We start from the raw sequence: 16782 nt of genomic DNA, 5'->3' as shown, positions 1-16782 counted from the left end.
ACTCAGGCTGGAGTGCAGTGGCCAATCTCGGCTCACTGCAACCTACACCTCCTGGGTTCAAGCAATTCTCGTGCCTCAGCCTCCTGAATAGCTGGGATTACAAGTGTGTGCCACCACACCTGGCTAATTTTTGTATTTTGAGTAGAGACAGGGTTTCACCATGTTGGCCAGGCTGATTTTGAACTTCTGACCTCAAGTGGTCTGCCCACCTCGGCCTCCCAAAGTGCTGGGATTGCAGGCGTGAATGAGCCACTCTGCCTGGCTGTGTAATACTAGTTATAAATATAAACACCAGAGCATTTAATTCATGTGCCGAATCGCTGAAATTGCACAATTCATATCTTGTGGCTTGTCCCTGAGGGTGCCTTGAACTGGCCAGAAAAGACACACAAGCCAGGCTCAGGAAGGTTTTAGGGGGGAGGAGAGGACCCCCTGTTTAAGGTGGTTAAGGGAGTGCTTCTCCTTATGGGAGACTGCCACAAGGGTGCACACCCTCCCAGCCCCCTCCACCCCTGCTATGCCTCCCTGTGTGCTCTCTCTCCCTGGGGCCTGGCAGCTGCTGGATTAACCTTCCCACGAACCACCAGGCTGATGTCCTGAGTCCTGGTGAGGTACTTCCTCTTCCCACAGGCCCCCACCTCAACCTACAGCAGAGGAGTGGTCCCCAAGGACCTCAGTACCCAGATCGGGGTAGGTGAAAGGTTCACCCCACGTCTAGACATGGTCTCTGGTTGGCTGCCCGTCAGGCTGTGGTGCTGCCAATGCACAGCAGTGACGGCTGTCACCGTGCCCTGCAAGGTGCTGCGCACAGATGCCTGAGCTCAACCCTCTCGATGCCTGTGCCCAGGTCCCTGCCAAGGATTGGAGGGAGAGGCCAGGCAGAGCCAGGGTACCAGAGTGCCAGGGGGCAGGGCAGCGGGGGGACCAAGAACCTGTCTCAGGGAGGTGGGGAGGTAGCAGGAGACAGGACTGCACCTGAGTCGAAGCTTCAAACATGTTCCACTGCCTCCGACTTCACTAAACACGAACTCAACGATAAAGTGATGTCGAATTTCAAGCATGGGCTCATTTGAACATGGGGCCCTGTGTGACTGCACGGTCCCTGGCCAGTGGCCTTCTTGTTCTGGCCACAGAGAAAACCTAAGAAGAGGCCAAGGAGAGACAGCGAATAAGCCCTGATGACATCATGTGAGCCTCTGGATCCAGCTACGCCTGAGCCGAAACACCCATGCACTTCCCAGTTCCTGTGCCAAGAAATAAATCCCCTCTTTGCTTAAGCCAGCTTTAGCTGAATTTCTGAGGCCTGAACAATGTGGGACCCCAAGAGGAGAGGATCCAAGGCCCAGGAATCTAGACACCCGAATCCCTTTCTTGGCTTCAAGAATCTTGGAGCTGTCTGTCAACTCTGAATGTCTGCAGGTTGCCTAGCGGTCTCACTGCCCCTCCCCACATGGATCTGCCCTGTTCTGGGGCCACGTCCTTTATCTGTCTTAGGCCTGGATTTCTTTTTATGAACAAAGGGAAGCTTTATTCCCCAGTCTTTCCAGTTCTCCCCAGGCTGTTTGATGTGGGTGTTAAAGGAGACACTGGAGTTCCACACTGTGTGTGTGTGTGTGTGTGTGTTGGCCTGTGTGTGTGTGTGTGTGTGTTGGCCTGTGTGTGTGTGTGTGTGTGTGTGTGTTGGCCTGGAGGGCGCCAGGGAGCTGGGGAAGAGAGCAGGAAGGATGCATGGAGTGTTTAAGAAACATCAGGAGGGATGCATGGAGTGTTTAAGAAACATCAGGAAGGCCTGGCACAGTGGCTCACACCTGTAACGCCAGCACTTTGGGAGGCCAAGGTGGGCGGATTGCCTGAGGTCAGGAGTTCAAGACCAGCCTGGCCAACATGGCAAAACCCCGTCTCTACTAAAAATACAAAAATGAGCCGGATGTGGTGGCGCGAGCCTGTAATCCCAGCTACTTGGGAGGCTGAGGCAGGAGAATTGCTTGAACCTGTGAGGCGGAGGTTGCAGTGAGCCGAGATTGTGCCACTGCACTCCAGCCTGGGGGATAGAGCGAGACTCTGTCTCCAGAAAAAAAAGAAACATCAGGAAATGACTGGATTTGGGGGCAGAAGGGGGTGGAGTCAGAGGCCCAGAGGTGGTGGGGAAGGGTCTGATTGGAGGAGGACAGGTGGAGCAATATCTTACTGTTTCCTCTTTAAGCTACTCCCTCCCTAGAATAGAGTCCATTCATTCATTCATCCATCATTTAATTAATTAATTCAATCATCAAGCATCTATCCTGAGTGAATGTTGACTGTCAGGCACAGCCAGGCCCTGAAGATAACCAGACACCTTCTGATTTATCTTTTAAAAGGACTAACCTTTTAAAAAATACGAGTGCCAATCTATGGAAAGACAAAAAAATCCAACAAAGTTTCTAAGGCACTTCCTCCTGTCTCTTCCCCCAACTCCAGAGTAAAAAGATCTTGATTGGGTCCCCCCTGGAAAAGGTGCATGTTACCTTTTTTGTTTTCTTTTGAGACAGGGTCTTACTCTGTCTCCCAGGCTGGAGTGCAGTGGTGCAGTCACAGCTCACTGTAGCCTAGATCTCCCAGGCTCAAGTGATCGTCCCACCGCAGCCTCCCTAGTCGCTGGGACTATAGGTGTGCACCAACATGCCTGGCTAATTTTATTTTATTTTATTTTATTTTATTTTGAGATGGAGTCTTGCACTGTCACCCGGGTTGGAGTGCAGTGGCATGATCTCAGCTCACTGCAACCTCCGCCTCCCATGTTCAAGCAATTCTCCTGCCTCAGCCTCCCAAGTACCTGGGATTACAGGTGCCTGCCACCACGCCCATCTAATTTTTTGTATTTTTGGTAGAGATGGGGTTTCACTATGTTGGCCAGGCTGGTCTCAAACCCCTGACCTTGTGATCTGCCCGCCTTGGCCTCCCAAAGTGTAATTTTTGTATTTTTTTGTTGAGATGGCGTTTTACTATGTTGCCCAAGCTGGTCTTAGACTTCTGGACTCAAGGGATCCTCCAGCCTCGGCCTCCCAAAGTGCTGGGATTATAGGTGTGAGCCACCACGCCTGGCCTGTTAACTTAAGTCACCAATTTTGCTCAACAGGAAAGAGTCAGTAGGAAAACTGTCATGCCTTTTGCAATGAAAAGTTATCTGGGCAGAGCTGGCCAGTGCCAATATTGCAGCTCTCATTTACTGGGCACTCACTGTATGCCAGGCTCTGAGCTGTAGCAGCCTCACCACACAGGCGGGTGCTCCCATGGGTGTCCTCATTTTTCAGACAAGGGACTGGAGGCCCAGGGAGGTGAAGGAAAGAGCTTATTGTTACCTAGAAAGCGGCAGAGCTGGCCCGGCATGGTGGCTCACGCCTGTAATCCCTGCAGTTTGGGAGGCTGAGGTGCACAGATCACCTGAGGTCGGGAGTTTGAGACCAGCCTGACCAACATGGAGAAACCCCCATCTCTACTAAAAATACAAAATTAGCCGGGTGTGGTGGCGCATGCCTGTAATCCCAGCTGCTTGGGACTCAGGAGGCTGAGGCAGTAGAATTGCTTGAACCTGGGAGGCGGAGGTTTCGGTGAGCCGAGATCCTGGGCAACAAGAACAAAACTCTCAGAAAAACAAAAACAAATTAAAAAAACGAGGAAAAAAAAAAAAAAGAAGCAGAGCCTGGTTTGTTTTGAGCTCTATGTGGCTTTGGAGGCTGAGCTTGGAAGCGCCAGCCTGGGCTTTGGACGGGCACCCTGGGTAGGGGTGGTCCTGGGTAGAGATGGCCCTGGGAATCCCTCCAGTGCTGGCCTTGTGCTTGGTGCCACAGTCACTCGTCCGATATTTAACAACTTACAATGAGGAATGCTCTACAAGGAACGCTCACACAGCTTGGGATACCCCTCCCATGTTCCCTCTTTGCTGAGGGTCCCTTGGATGGGTGTGTTTGTGGGGCTTAGTCTGTTGGGGAAGAGGGTCAGACCCTGGATTGGTCTGGAGCCCCAGCTGGCCCCGCACAACTAGGAAAACTGGTTAGGGCGGCTGACTCAGGGTATGTTTATACTGGCGTACTCCCCGCCCCCTCCCTCCCTCTGGCACGCTCCCCTCCCCTCCCTGACCTGGGAGAGGAAGGAAGTTCCTATAACGTTCATAGTTGCCACTAGTTCTCGAGAGCTTGTTGTGCGTTGGGCACGGAGCAGGAAGACCTTCACAGGTTGTAACTGGTCCCAGCTCCCTTTGAGGAGACTGAGTCTCAGAAAAGTCAGGCTGCTCCCTCAATCTTACAGGAGCAAAGCTGGGATTGGAATCCAGCTCTGACTGATGCCCCGGATGGAACTCTCGTCCATTGTGATTAGAATACAATCTGAACACCTCCTGCTTTACTTTCTGGCCCTATCTCCTGCCTCTCCCACTTGCCCTCTCCCTCAGCCAGTTCTGTGAACTGCTAAATTTATTCATTTTCTTCTTTTTTTTTTTTTTTGCCGGAGTTTCGTTCTTGTTGCCCAGGCTAGAGTGCAATGGTGTGATCTTGGCTCACTGCAACCTCCGCCTCCTGGGTTCAAGCGATTCTCCTGTGTCAGCCCCCCAAGTGGCTGGGTTTACGGGTGCACACGCCAGCATACCCAGCCAATTTTTGTATTTTTAGTAGAGACAGGGTTTTGCCATGTTGGCTAGGCTGGTCTGGAACTCCTGACCTCAGGTGATCCACCTGTCTTGGCCTCCCAAAGTGCTGGGATTACAGGCATGAGTCACTGCGCCTGGCCTATTCCTTTTCTCGAATCTCACACTCACCCGGCTGGAGTGCGGTGGCACGATCTCAGCTCACTGCAACGTCTGCCTGCCTGGTCCAAGCAATTCTCGTGCCTCAGCCTCCTGAGTAGCTGAGATTACAGGCGTGCACCACCATGCCCAGCCAATTTTTGTATTTTTAGTAGAGATGGGGTTTCACCATGTTGGCCAGGCTGGTCTCACCCTGACTGCAGGTGATCCACCCGCCTTGGCCTCCCAAAGTGCTGGGATTAAGGCATGGGCCACTGCGCCTGGCCTCATGTATTTAGTCTTCACCCTTTCCATTCCTTCTGCCTGGAATGCTCTTCCACCGTTGTTTGTCCAGCTGCTATGGTAGACATTTGTAGGGCTCATCCGTGTGTACTCGCCTTTCCTTCCCAGTTACCCAAGAAAACTGCTTTTCCCAGCCCCCTTGCAGTTAGATGTGGGCCTGGGACTCATTCTGGCCAATGTGCTCTGAGTGTGAGTGAGGAGAATCACTTCCGGGCTGAGGCCATGAAGAGCCCTTGCGCAGGAGTCCCCAGCTCTCATTCTGTGCTGCGGTAGAGACTCTGAAAGCCTTGTGTTGAGATAGACGCAGGCTGCAGGCTGAATTGCTGAGTCACCACATGGAGGGCAGTAGCCTAGGAGACCTAGCAGTCTGACTCAGACTTTGCATGGTCAAAAAACAAATCCTTTCTACCTGCTGGAGATCTCAAAAGAGAAAGAAATCCTTGTGTTACATCTTTGAGATGTAGGGATTAATTTGTTACTGCAGCATAGCCTGTCCTATACTAATAGAGCTGATCTGTTCAGGTGTCAGTTGAAATATCACCTTTTCTGATCAAAACATCTAAACTGGTGGCACCCCCACACCCTCCCAACCAGTCCTTTCTTTTTTTTTTTTTTTTGAGTCTCATTCTGTCATCCAGGCTGGGGTGCAATGGTGCTATGATCTTGGCTCACTCCAGCCGCTGCTTCCTAGGTACAAGTGATTCTCCTGTCTCACTTTCCAAGTAGCTGGGATTACAGGCACACGCCACCACACTCGGTTAATTTTTGTATTTTTAGTAGAGACAGGGTTTCGCCATGTTGGTCAGGCTGGTCACAAACTCCTGGCCTCAACTGATCAGCCTGCCTTGGCCTCCCAAAGTGCTGGAATTACAGGCATGAGCCACCGGCCCTAACCAATCTTTCTAGCACTGTGTTTATTTTCCTGAAACACTTATCTACTTGTCTGTTGCCTTGTGTATTGTCTGCACACCTCCCCCCACCACTAGAGTGTAAGCTCTATGAGGGCAGGGCCCTTTGTTTGTCTTGTTCATGGCTGCATTCTTGGTGCCTAGCACAGTGCTTGGCATATATAGGTACTCAATAAATATTTGAATGGATGAATGTGTTTATTTTTTGAGACAAGGTCTCACTGTCACTGAGGTTGGAGTGCAGTAGTGCTATCATGGCTCACTGCAGCCTTGACCTCCTGGGCTCAAGCCGTCCTTTTGCCTCAGCCTCCCAAGTAGCTGGGACTACAGGCGGGCACCATCATGCCTGGCTAATTTATTTTTTGTAGATACAGGGTCTCACCATGTTGCCCAGACTGGCCTCGAACTCCTGGGCTCAAGCTAGCCTCCTGCCTCCGCCTCCCAAAGTGTTGGGATTACAGGTGTAAGCCACCGGGCCTCGCCTGAATGCATTTATTGAATGAGTGAAACAGGAAGATCACACTCACAGGTAGACATGGAATTTGATATTGGTACCTGTGTTTTTCTTTTCTTTTTTATTGGAGTAAATACATTTATTGATATACATTTTATATCTAGTTCAGTTAAACAATCTATAAATATAGGCTGGGCACAGTGGCTCCTGCCTGTAATTCCAGCACTTTGGGAGGCTGAGGCTAGTGGATCACCTGAGGTCAGGAGTTTGAGACCAGCCTAGCCAACATGGTGAAACTCTGTCTCTACTAATAATATTAAAAAATTAACAAGGTGTGGTGGTGCACGCCTGTAATCCCAGCTACTCGGGAGGCTGAGGCAGGAGAATTGCTTAAATCTGGGAGGTGGAGGTTGCAGTGAGCCGAGATTGCCCCACTGCACTCCAGCCTGGGCGACAAGAGCTAAACTCTGTCTCAAAAAAAAAAAAAAAATCGATAAATATAAAAGCATTTTTCTTTTGGATATCACCATGGTCCTTCTATGTTTCTCTTTTATTTTTTTCTCTTTTTTTTTTTTTGAGACGGAGTCTCTGTCACCCAGGCTAGAGTGCAGTGGCACGATCTTGGCTCACTGCAACCTCTGCCTCCCGGGTTCAAGCGATTCTCCTGCCTCAGCCTCCCAGGTGGCTGGAATTACAGGTGCCCGCCACCACACCCATCTAATTTTTTGTATTTTTAGTAGAGATGGGGTTTCACTATGTTGGCCAGGCTGGTCTCAAACCCCTGATTTTGTGATTCACCCGCTTCGGCCTCTGAAAGTGCTGGGATTACAGGTGTGAGCCACTGTGCCCAGCCTCTACCTGTGTTTTTCTTACTCAGATGGGACACAAAGCCTCAGATCATCAGAAAGCTGGAAGCAATGGTTGCTTTTCTGACTCTTGGAATATCAGAGCTGGCTTAGAACCTTCTCTCCTCTCACTCTGTCTTTACAGATGAGGGAATGTGGGCCCCTTAGGGAAGTGACTCATCCCAGGGCCCAAGGTAAGTCTGTGGCTGAGCCAGAACTTGTGTCTGGGTCTCTGGACTGAGTGCTCTGTCCACTGAGCTTTGCGTTCTTCTCTTTAATTCCAGCTCAAGTTCTGAAAATATTTTCTGAGTACGTTTGCCTCTTCCTGCTCACCTTGCCACGTGATCCTGTGAGTCTGAGCAAATCAGTGGCGATTGATGGGTGGACAGTGTGGGGCTGAGACAGTGGTCAGAGATGAGAGAGGAGAAGGAACGAGACTCCCTCCACAGTGCTCCTCAATCATGTCCTGGAGATGAGCTTGTTGTTTTGTCTCACACCTCTTAAAAAAAAAAAACAAAAACAAAAACAGAGGACAGGAGTGTGGATTCCCATTGACCAAGGCTGTCTGGTAGAGGACTGTTTCTCAGGGTTGAGCCTTGCCCTAGCCAGGTTGGACCTAGCTGCTCCCTCCTCTCTGCTCCGTAGAACGCTGGACATCGATTATAGCACCTGTCATGTCACATTTTTCTCTGATGTACTGTTCATTTTTCTTGTAAATACAAAAGTGATACATGCTTATTGTAGAAAATTTGGAAAATACAGACATGTATGAATGATGAAATAAAGGTCTCCTGTAATTGCCCACCTAGTAATAACCATTTCAGCATTTTTGAACTTGTATTCAGTCTTTTTTCTCTAAACATATGAATAGCCAAGGTCACCTGTACCCCAGACATCCCCAGGCCCTACCAGATGGGGACATCCTGGTGGCCATGTTAACCTTTCCCGCGGCCACTCCAGCCCCATCCTGCTGGCTAGCATCTTGGCCTGCCCTCGAAGCCTTTGCGGTTATATCTGGGAGTCCCTTGAGGAGCCACATGTAAGCTCCCAGCCAAGTTCTGCTTTGGTCTCCCTGCAGCTATCCCTGCCGTAAGTCCCCTGAGGGTGGCCCCTGTTGCTGCCCTGGCCATGGAGCCTGCTGGAAAAATCCAGCCCCCTTGTTCGGCCTCCCCTCCCCTGGTGATTCCTGAGTGACAAAACTAGGAGGCACCAGATGGCCCTGGAGCCTCTTTATCCTGGCCAGGAGCAGGGAGGGTGTTCCCCTTCCAGCGCTGCATTGACCACGTTGTCGCCCAGGTGCTGAATGAAGCAGCTGTGCCTGTGCTCCGAGTTCCACAGGGAGACACCTCCCTTATCTTGGCTTGCAGCCCCTCTCTCTGAAGGACATCTTGGGTCTGCCAGCCAGTACCAACCACACTCCTTTTCTGAGAAGCTTCTGTGAGCTTCCAGTGGGCGCTAGCGACTAATCACCCCTCATGTCCTGGCTGTACGCTTAGGACATTACAGCCTTTCCCTGGGATTTTCTTTTCTTTTTGAAATGGAGTCTTGCTCTGTGGCCCGGGCTACAGTGCAATGGCACAATCTTGGCTCACTGCAACCTCCGTCTCCTGGGGTCAAGTGATTCTCCAGCCTCAGCCTCCCGAGTAGCTGGGATTACAGGTGCGCGCCGTCACACCCGGCTAATTTTTGTAATTTTAGTAAAGATGGGGTTTCACCATGTTGGCCAGGCTGGTCGCAAACGCCCGACCTCACGTGATCCATCCACCTCAGCCTCCTAAAGTGCTGGGATTACAGGCGTGAGCCACTGCGCCCAGGCCAATGCTTTTGTTTTCCCCTGGGATCTTCTGACTTGAAAATAAGGGAAGAAGGCAGTCCCTCTTGGGTGGCAAAGCTGTGAGAATGGGAGGCCAGGAGCTGCCTCCTCTGGCTACAGTGGGAAGCTTGAGTGCAAAGAAGAAAGTCACAGGAGATGGAGAGAGAGCATCTTGGAAAAGATCTGTGCCTGGATCCCACTGTGCCTGAAGCCAGCTGTGCCCCTACCCACTGCACAGTTTAGTGCCTTGAGCCAAGAAATCCCACCTTTTGCCCAGGCTGGTGCCAGTGGTGCTGCTATCCCCTACCACAAGTGAGTCTTCAGGAAACAGGGCTCTGCCTTGGGTGAGGTGGGTACAGACACCACTGTGCTGTGTGTCTCTTCATTCCTGTCCCTGGAAACTGCAGCATGAAGTATCGGGGTGAGGTGTGTGTTCCCAACCAGCTAGTTCAGGGATCAAGAGATCCCAGAACCCCGTTTCGGTTCAGCTGGGACTTATCAATCTGACTGTTTAGACAACCTCAGATTCATTTGCCAGCTGGCAATGTAATGTTACAAATTCTTACCCACTCAACTGTGAGCTCCAACAGTAGAAACTGGCCACCTCTCAGTTGTGCGAGGTTTCTCATTTCTGAAATGAGGAGGCTCACAGTCTCTACCTCAGAGGGTAGCTGCAAAAATGAAACGAGCTAATCCAGAGAGAGAGGCTTGCTGTTCTCGTCATTTGCTGCTATTGTTCGCTGTGGTCAGATCAGTGCCTCACACAGGCCAAGCACCAAGTGGGAGCTTCGTAAATATTGTCCAGTGATTGGAGGGACAGCCCCTGGTGTGCATCCCCTGTGCCAGAGGGACACACAGTCACACACACTCTTTCTTGCTGTAACACACACACACACACACACACACACACACACACACACACACACACACACACACACACACACACACAGAGCACCCAGATCTCAGTGCCCTGCGCAGTGACTCCCCTGGGAGTCCGAGGCATCCCCACCCCTGGCTTCTCTGGAGGGCAGCCTGCAGCTCTGAGGGTCTGGGCTGTCATCCCAGCAGCTCCATGTTGCTGGGAGCGCAGCTTGGAGCCTGACTCAGCCCTACACCACGTATCAAGGGCGGCAGGACCTGTGGTGTCCTAGAAGCCTGGGGGAGTGTGTTGAGGGGAGCTGGTAAACCTAGGAGGACCAGGGACTAGCTGGAGCTCTTGCTTCTAGAGCTGCTGATCTCTGGAAGCTCCCCCTTGTCATCCCCTGGGCACCCAGTCTCTTCTCATTTCCCTGCCTCCCTAAGCAGCACCCCTAAGTCCTGTCTGGGGGCTCCATTGGTCTTTTTACTGGAGGAAGAATGGCTTGTCTGTGGAGCTGAGATAGACTCCTGGTTTGCCTGCCCGCCTGATCCCATCCCCCTTTCAGACGACCCCCATGGCCAGGCACCCCCATCCACCCGCCTCCCGGACGCAGCCTCTCACTTGTGCTATGCACGGGAACATCGGTCTCTCTGGATGTTCTAGGCTGGTATGTTTCCTGCTGTGCCAGTGGTTGTGATTGGGGTGAGGATGCAGCTTAGGATCAAGTGTTGTGGACAGTGTGTGGCTGGGTGTGGCCCTCAGTGTGGGCTGTAGTGTAGAATCAAGGTTGTGCAGCGTGTTACAGTTTTGTGTGGAATGTCTTGGTGAGACGGGTAGATTGCCAGTGGGCTGCGTTTTGGGTCAAGGGGAATTATATTCAGGGCACTAACCCTTTGTGGGGCTGCCCAGGTCCTTGGGCCCTGAGAAGGTAAGGGAGGGGGAAGGGCACCTCTCTTTAGGGTGCTCCCAGAGCGCCCCATCCCATTCCTTGGCTTTGCTAGATTCCAATGTGCGGCTTAGGCTCAGATCACCAGGCAGAAGGAGAAGAGCCCTCGTCTGGGATCCTGCTGAGTTCAGAGGTCTTATTTCGCACTCCACCATCCACTCTCCTTTACCATAGGGATCCCTGGGGCGGGTGGGGAATTCCCAAGCTCTTTGGCCGGTCCCTTCCAGTGCCCAGCTCCCAACAAAGGGGGCCGACCACGTGCCCCTCCTCGACGCGGGCCTGGAGTGGGGGACGCACGCGGCCCCGGGGCCCAGCTCAGGCTAGGGCGGGGTGCAGACTCCGCGCAGCTTCCCGGGTGGTCGCGAAGCAGCCCCCGGCAGCCCCGCCGCCCCCGCCGAGCCTCGCCCACTCCCAGCCCCAGCCACTGCAGCGCGCCCGAAGCGGCGCTAGGGGGAGCTCTGGCAACTGGCTTCGTGGATTGAAGCAAAACCGTGCAGCCAACCGCGATTTCCTTGGACTTGCAGGGGAAAATGGGGAGGGAGGAGACGCACTGTTCCCCCTCCTCGGCAGCTCCAGACTCTTCCCGTGGGAGGCCGAGGAAGCAGCCCTGGGGGTGCAGGTGCCTTTCCTCCCCGCGACTCACGCCCCCAGAGCCTCCTTTTTCCCCACCCCCATCGCGGACCTCCGCCGACCCCCGCGTTCTGGAGAGTGTCCCCAAGAACTTCGCCTCGCGCGACACCGGGATCCAGAGCCGGGCAGTCCCCGGGGACGGACTTGCGTCTGCCTCTCGGAGTCTGGCTTGGGGGCCTCTTAGCGGCAGCTCCTCCTGTCGCTGAGGGAGGCGCGAAGGCTGGGGTGGGGGGCGCGAGCGTCCTGCGGGGTGGCTGCGAGGCTCGCACCGGCGAGGGCAGTGTGGGGGCGAGGGAGCCAGCGAGAGCGAGGAGCTGTGGGGAGTCGGCAGCAAACAGCCAGCAGGCTGCCACTTTGCTTTCTTTTTCTTATTCTTTCTTTCCTAACCCCTCTTTGCAAAGCTGGAACCATCCCGCGCGCCCCCGGGCCCAAGCCGCGGCTCCAGATGTGAATTTGTTTCCAGTGGGGAGAACGCGAGCTTCCCCCGGGCCTTGGCACATTCTCCCACTCTGAGGTCATTCCGTAGGTGGTCAGAGGGGAGCGCGCGCCGGGAGCCTTCCTGCCTCCATCCACTGGGGAGGGAAGAGCGGCGGGTGGGAGAGAGGGAGAGGGAGAGGGAGAGGGGAGGGGCGCGAGGAGGGAGGGAGACGCCGCCAGCACACCACCAAGTGGCACCGAGCAGTGATAACAAACTCAACTTAAAAAAAAAAAAAAAAGGAAAAAGAAAAGGAAAAAACTTCCCCAAGTTGCAGCCCGAGACATGCGGACGTGCGGGCGGAGGCGCGGGGCAGGGAGTGCTGGTGGCCCTGAAACCCCCAGCGTCTCCCGGCTGCTTTCCCTGGCCACAGAGAGCTCAGACTCGAGGCCGACCAGGCCCTGCGCCTCTGCCTGGGCAGGAAATGTGCTGGAGGCCGGCTCCGCTTCCCGCTGGAGACCCCGGGGCGGCCGGTTCCCGTGGGGTACAGGACCCCCCTGGAGCGGGGGCTGGGGCGGCGGAGAGACGCGCAGCACCCGCTTCATCCCCAGCCACCAACATCACCCTGCTTTCTCCCACCGCCGACCTTGCGGATGTGGGCAGATCCCGCCCGCCCAGGCCCAAGAGAACTGGGGTTTACATGGGGGCGGGGGGTCTCTCCCCACACCTCTCTATCCTCTCTGACGCCCCCAGACAGATCTGAAAACAAGGCACCACCATCTTCTGTAATCGACTTTTTATTAAGATTATAAATTTAAACAATCTGAACAGTTTTACCCGGTGATATACAATTCCGTATGCACAAAAATACAGGGCAATGAGGGAAAAGGGCCGAGAAAGGAAGGGTTGGCAACTTGTTTTGGAGTCCACACGGTGCTGATGGCAGAGAACCAGAGGGGCTGCAGACGAACCCCACCTTTTTACAACAAAAGGCTTTTAAATTAAACAAATCTATCGAGCTGAAGACACAGGACGGGGTTCTCACAGGCTCGAACAATGCTGGTTTCATGAAATGCAACCGAAGGCTGAACCAAGGCAGTGCAACTTAGAAGCACACACACAAACACCACAGCTGACCAGGAACTTAGTGCAAAGTCTCCAACGCAGTCGGCGGTCCCGGCCCCTCCCTCCCCCGGGGCCGCCGGGGATCCAGGTGAAGGAATTGACTTCCTTTTTTGTTTAGTGAGGACCGCAGTGCTGGGCATGATGGGAAATGTAGTCCGCCGTGCCCGCCCCCCACCCCTTACCCAAACAGTGTCCGAGAGTGTCGGGGTGTCAGGCGCCACCCCCGAGTCCGGGAGACGGGTGGAGGAGGGGAGGAGAACGGAGCCAGAGGGGCGGGGAGAAGAAGGGTTCAAGACACCCGCCCCGGGAAGAAAAGAAAAAAAAAGTTGAAGTGTTTTCATTTCTGCCTTCTCATTTTGAGAACTTTGGAGTCCGCCCCCAGAGAGGAAATGTGACCCAAACGTCCCTTTCGGAGATAGTTTGCCTTTGTTTTTGCTCAGAATTTCACAAGACCCATTCCTCACCCCACAGAGAGACTTGGGAGAGCGGAACGTCGGGCTTCCCGGGTCTGACAACTGATTGGAATCGGCGTCCCGGGTCCCGCGCCCTCCTGCGCTGCGCCCCCAGCGCGCCCCGGCGGCCAGGGCGCCCTGCCTCGCCCCCGGCTGCCCGGCAGCTTCTCCGGGCAGCAGCCCTCCCTCACGTGGCAGGCTCCTCGCTAAACACCACTGCAATCACTACAATAAAAAGAAAAAAAGAGTAGGAGAAACACAAAGCATACTTAAATAGGCGCTTTTCTCTCTGCAAAAATAAAGTCCAAGATTTTAAATTTCTTTTTTTTATTTTACAATTTATAAAACATCAGCCGCCTGCCCCTGCCCCTGCTCGCCCTCAGCTCAGCCCCGAGTGGCCCGGCGCCCGCTCGTTCCCCCCTCTCGCCCCTTGGCCGAGTCTTTGTCTGGCCCCAGCCTCGCGGGGCCCCGGGTCCCTGTGCCCTCGGGGGTCCCTAGAAGGCGACAATGGCTCGAGTCCAGGCGCCGAGGCTGGCGAGCGCCTGCTTGGCGCACAGCTGCCCGTTGAGCGGCGGCGGCTGCTCCGAGGAGTCCGGCTGTCGGCTCACGAGCCCCGAGAAGCCGGAGCCAAAGATGGAGATCAAGTTTGAGATGTTGGACGCGTCCGGGGACGAGTCCGGGCAGAAGTCCTCGAAGCGGGCGCGCTTGCAGGGGGCGAACGGGGCGCCCCCGGGGGGCTCGGCCCCCAGCTCGCCCGCGTCCTCCTCGTCGTCTTCCTCCTCCTCCTGGCCAGGGTAATACTTGCGCTTGCAGCCGGCGGCGGACGACAGGCCCGGTCCCGGAGCGCCCTGGCCACAGCAGGGGCAGTGGGCGGAGGCGCAGCAGTCCTGGTGCAAGTAGCCGTTCTCTACCGTGGTCACCACGTGAGTGTCTAGGTCCAGCACGGTGGTCTGGCTGCTGCAGTGCAAGCCGAAGTCCGAGGGGGCCGGGTATGCGCCCCGGTAGAAGCCGGGGGAGGAGGCGGGGGCCGGGGAGGCGGGCGGAGAAGCGGCGGCGGCCGGAGGGGCGGCCCCTGGGGGCGCGGAGGGCGCGGAGCAGGCGGCCGGGGTGCGAGGGTCCCGCGGGCAGAGCGCAGCGGGCGGTGGCAGCGGCAGCGGCAGCGGCGCAGGACCCGGCTGCAGAGGCTCCAAGGGCTGCCCGCGGTGGGGCGCGCCGTGCGGCGGCTGGAGCGCGGCGCACCCGGGCAGCTCCGAGAGCGCCCCCGCGCCGCCCGCGGGCGCTCCGGCCGCCGCCGCTGCCGCGCAGCCCCTGGGCGCCGGGTGCTGGTGCTGGTGCAGCTGCTGCTGGAGGTGCAGCTGGTGGAGCTGGTGGAGCTGGTGCAGCTGGTGCCGGGCGGCCGGCTCGCGCGCCTCCGCGTCCCCGCCGCCACCAAGTTGGAGCGGGCCGAAGTCGGCCGCGCTGGCCGGCATGCCCGGCGCCGCGTACGCTAGGTGCTGGTGCTGGTGGTGGGGCGGCTGCTGCTGTTGCTGCTGCTGTTGGCGCCGGTAGAGCTCGGCGTAGCGCTCGCTCAGGTAGAGCTGGCGCGCGTTGCGGAGCACGTAGGACACCAGGAGGTTCTTGTGCAGCTTGATGCCGCCGCGCTGGGTTCGGGAGCTGTGGATCTTGCGCAGGGAGATGCTGATCAGGCTCTGGGCGTCCAGGGCGCACTCCATGCTCCCGCGGAGACGGCGGCGGAGCAGCCGCCGCCGCTGCTGCTGCTAACGCTGCTGCTGTTTCTGCCTCCAGCCGGCCGCCGGGGCGCGCCGGGCAGGGGGAACGGAGTCCGGGTCAGCGGTTCGGCTGTGCTCCGAGAGGAGCCGCCACCATGCGCTGCGCGCCACCCGCGGGCTCGCGCTCCCCAGACGGCGCCAAAGCAATGAGTCTCGGCCGGCCCCGGCCCCAGCTATTTAGCCGGGTGCCCGGGCCCCGCCCCACATGAGAAGAGCCAATAGGAGCTCTGAGAGCCTCCCGAGTGACAGGCGCTGCCCGCCCCGGGGCTACTTAGCTGGCCAATCAGACCAAGGCGGTTCCTTTGTGCTATTCAAATACCGAACGGACCCCGGGCCTACAACGCCGCTGCTGCCTCGAATGTTCTCCTGGGGCCGCCGCGCCGCGCGGGACTCGGAGCCGCCGGGGCCGCAGTCTGCAGCATAGGTCGCCTGGCAGCGGCCACGTTGAAGCCCGCGGCTGCCCTCGCCTTAGGTCCCGGGAGCAGGGGGTCGGATCACCTGAGTGCTGCGCGACGGCTCCTCCCCCTTCCGCACGGCTGGGTCTCACCTGCGGCAGGTGCGCGCGGCTTACAGCTCCCCGGGCCGCGCGGCGCCTCCACCTGCCCACCTGTCGGCCCCCGGGTGACTCGCGGGAGTCAAGGCCTCTACAGGAGGCTGGTGGGACCGCCAGCTTGACACTGGGGGACATCAAAGGAGCGAGGTTTTGGGGGTACCCTCCACCGCAGAGAACGTAGGGCCTGACTCCCTTTTTGGCCGAGGGGCCTCTGGAAATGCTTGCGGAAGGGAGGTCCTCCCCATTTGTCTAACAGGAAAAACCAAAACATCATGAATTTTGACCTTCTCTGATGGAGAGAGTTCTGAGGCCACGCATGACCCAGGGAGTGTGTGGACCTCGGGATCAACTGAGGCTCAAAGGCGTCCTGAGAGCCGAAACGCTAAGTGTCCTAATCACCAGCTCTGTAACCTTTCCTTTCGTGCCTAACTAATAATAATGACAATAGGGACTATTATTATGGGCCTAGTATGGGGCAGGCCCTTCCCAGCAACTCCCCAATGCCTCACTCTAACGTTTGTAGAGGAGGGGCCTGAGGTTCGGAGGAGTGGAGTGACTTGAGGAACCATACAGTTCCCAGGGGGCGGAGCTAGGAGCTGGGACAGGACCCTGCGCTCCAGACAGGAGGTGGATACCAAAGGCTCGGGAACTCACCGACTTAACTTCTGTTGACACAGTTTTCCTTCTTATCCTGAACGCTTCAGGGGCCACCTCCTCGCAGCTGGGGACTGAGACAATGGGAGAAGAGAGGGACAGGATTGCTGATTCCTGGGGACGCTCTATCTGGACCAAGAGGTCTGAAGGGGGCTGGTTGCTGCTCCCAGCGGGGTTCAAAGGTGCCTGGGGTGGAGGCTGCCGAGACAGCTGGGGAGGCTCTTGGAAGTGGTCTGGAGGTTTGCCTGAGAAGGGTCCATTAGTGGACCTCTGAAGGATCAACGAGGTCTGCAGAGTCTC

General features: G+C 56.1%; 1 protein-coding gene and 2 long non-coding RNA genes across 3 annotated transcripts; 1 reads left to right on the top strand and 2 right to left on the bottom strand.

Moving 5' to 3' along the window:
• Window positions 1-4455: 4455 nt before the first annotated feature.
• LOC144335099 (uncharacterized) lies at window positions 4456-7792 on the bottom strand. The gene is made up of 2 exons (XR_013405540.1): window positions 7017-7792; window positions 4456-5769 (listed from the first exon to the last, which is right to left on the bottom strand). It is a non-coding gene; the product is annotated as an uncharacterized LOC144335099 (long non-coding RNA).
• On the top strand, window positions 7273-8078 carry LOC106993600 (uncharacterized). The gene is made up of 2 exons (XR_013405507.1): window positions 7273-7468; window positions 7551-8078. It is a non-coding gene; the product is annotated as an uncharacterized LOC106993600 (long non-coding RNA).
• A 5745-nt stretch (window positions 8079-13823) lies between these two features.
• Window positions 13824-15427, bottom strand: IER5L (immediate early response 5 like). The gene has a single exon (XM_015116647.3). It carries the CDS (start codon window positions 15216-15218, stop codon window positions 14001-14003), a length of 1218 nt encoding a protein of 405 aa, XP_014972133.2. The 5' UTR covers window positions 15219-15427; the 3' UTR covers window positions 13824-14000.
• Between the last annotated feature and the right edge of the window lie 1355 nt (window positions 15428-16782).

This window comes from Macaca mulatta, chromosome 15 (genome assembly GCF_049350105.2).
Source record: "Macaca mulatta isolate MMU2019108-1 chromosome 15, T2T-MMU8v2.0, whole genome shotgun sequence".
Classification (NCBI taxonomy): Eukaryota; Metazoa; Chordata; class Mammalia; order Primates; family Cercopithecidae; genus Macaca; species Macaca mulatta.
The sequence above is the reverse complement of the archived record's forward strand: the minus strand, read 5'-3'. Positions and strand labels throughout refer to the sequence as shown.

What these genes read in the sequence shown, in the direction of transcription:
- IER5L (XM_015116647.3), bottom strand. Translation starts at nt 15,218, where the DNA reads ATGGAGTGCGCCCTGGACGCCCAGAGCCTGATCAGCATCTCCCTGCGC.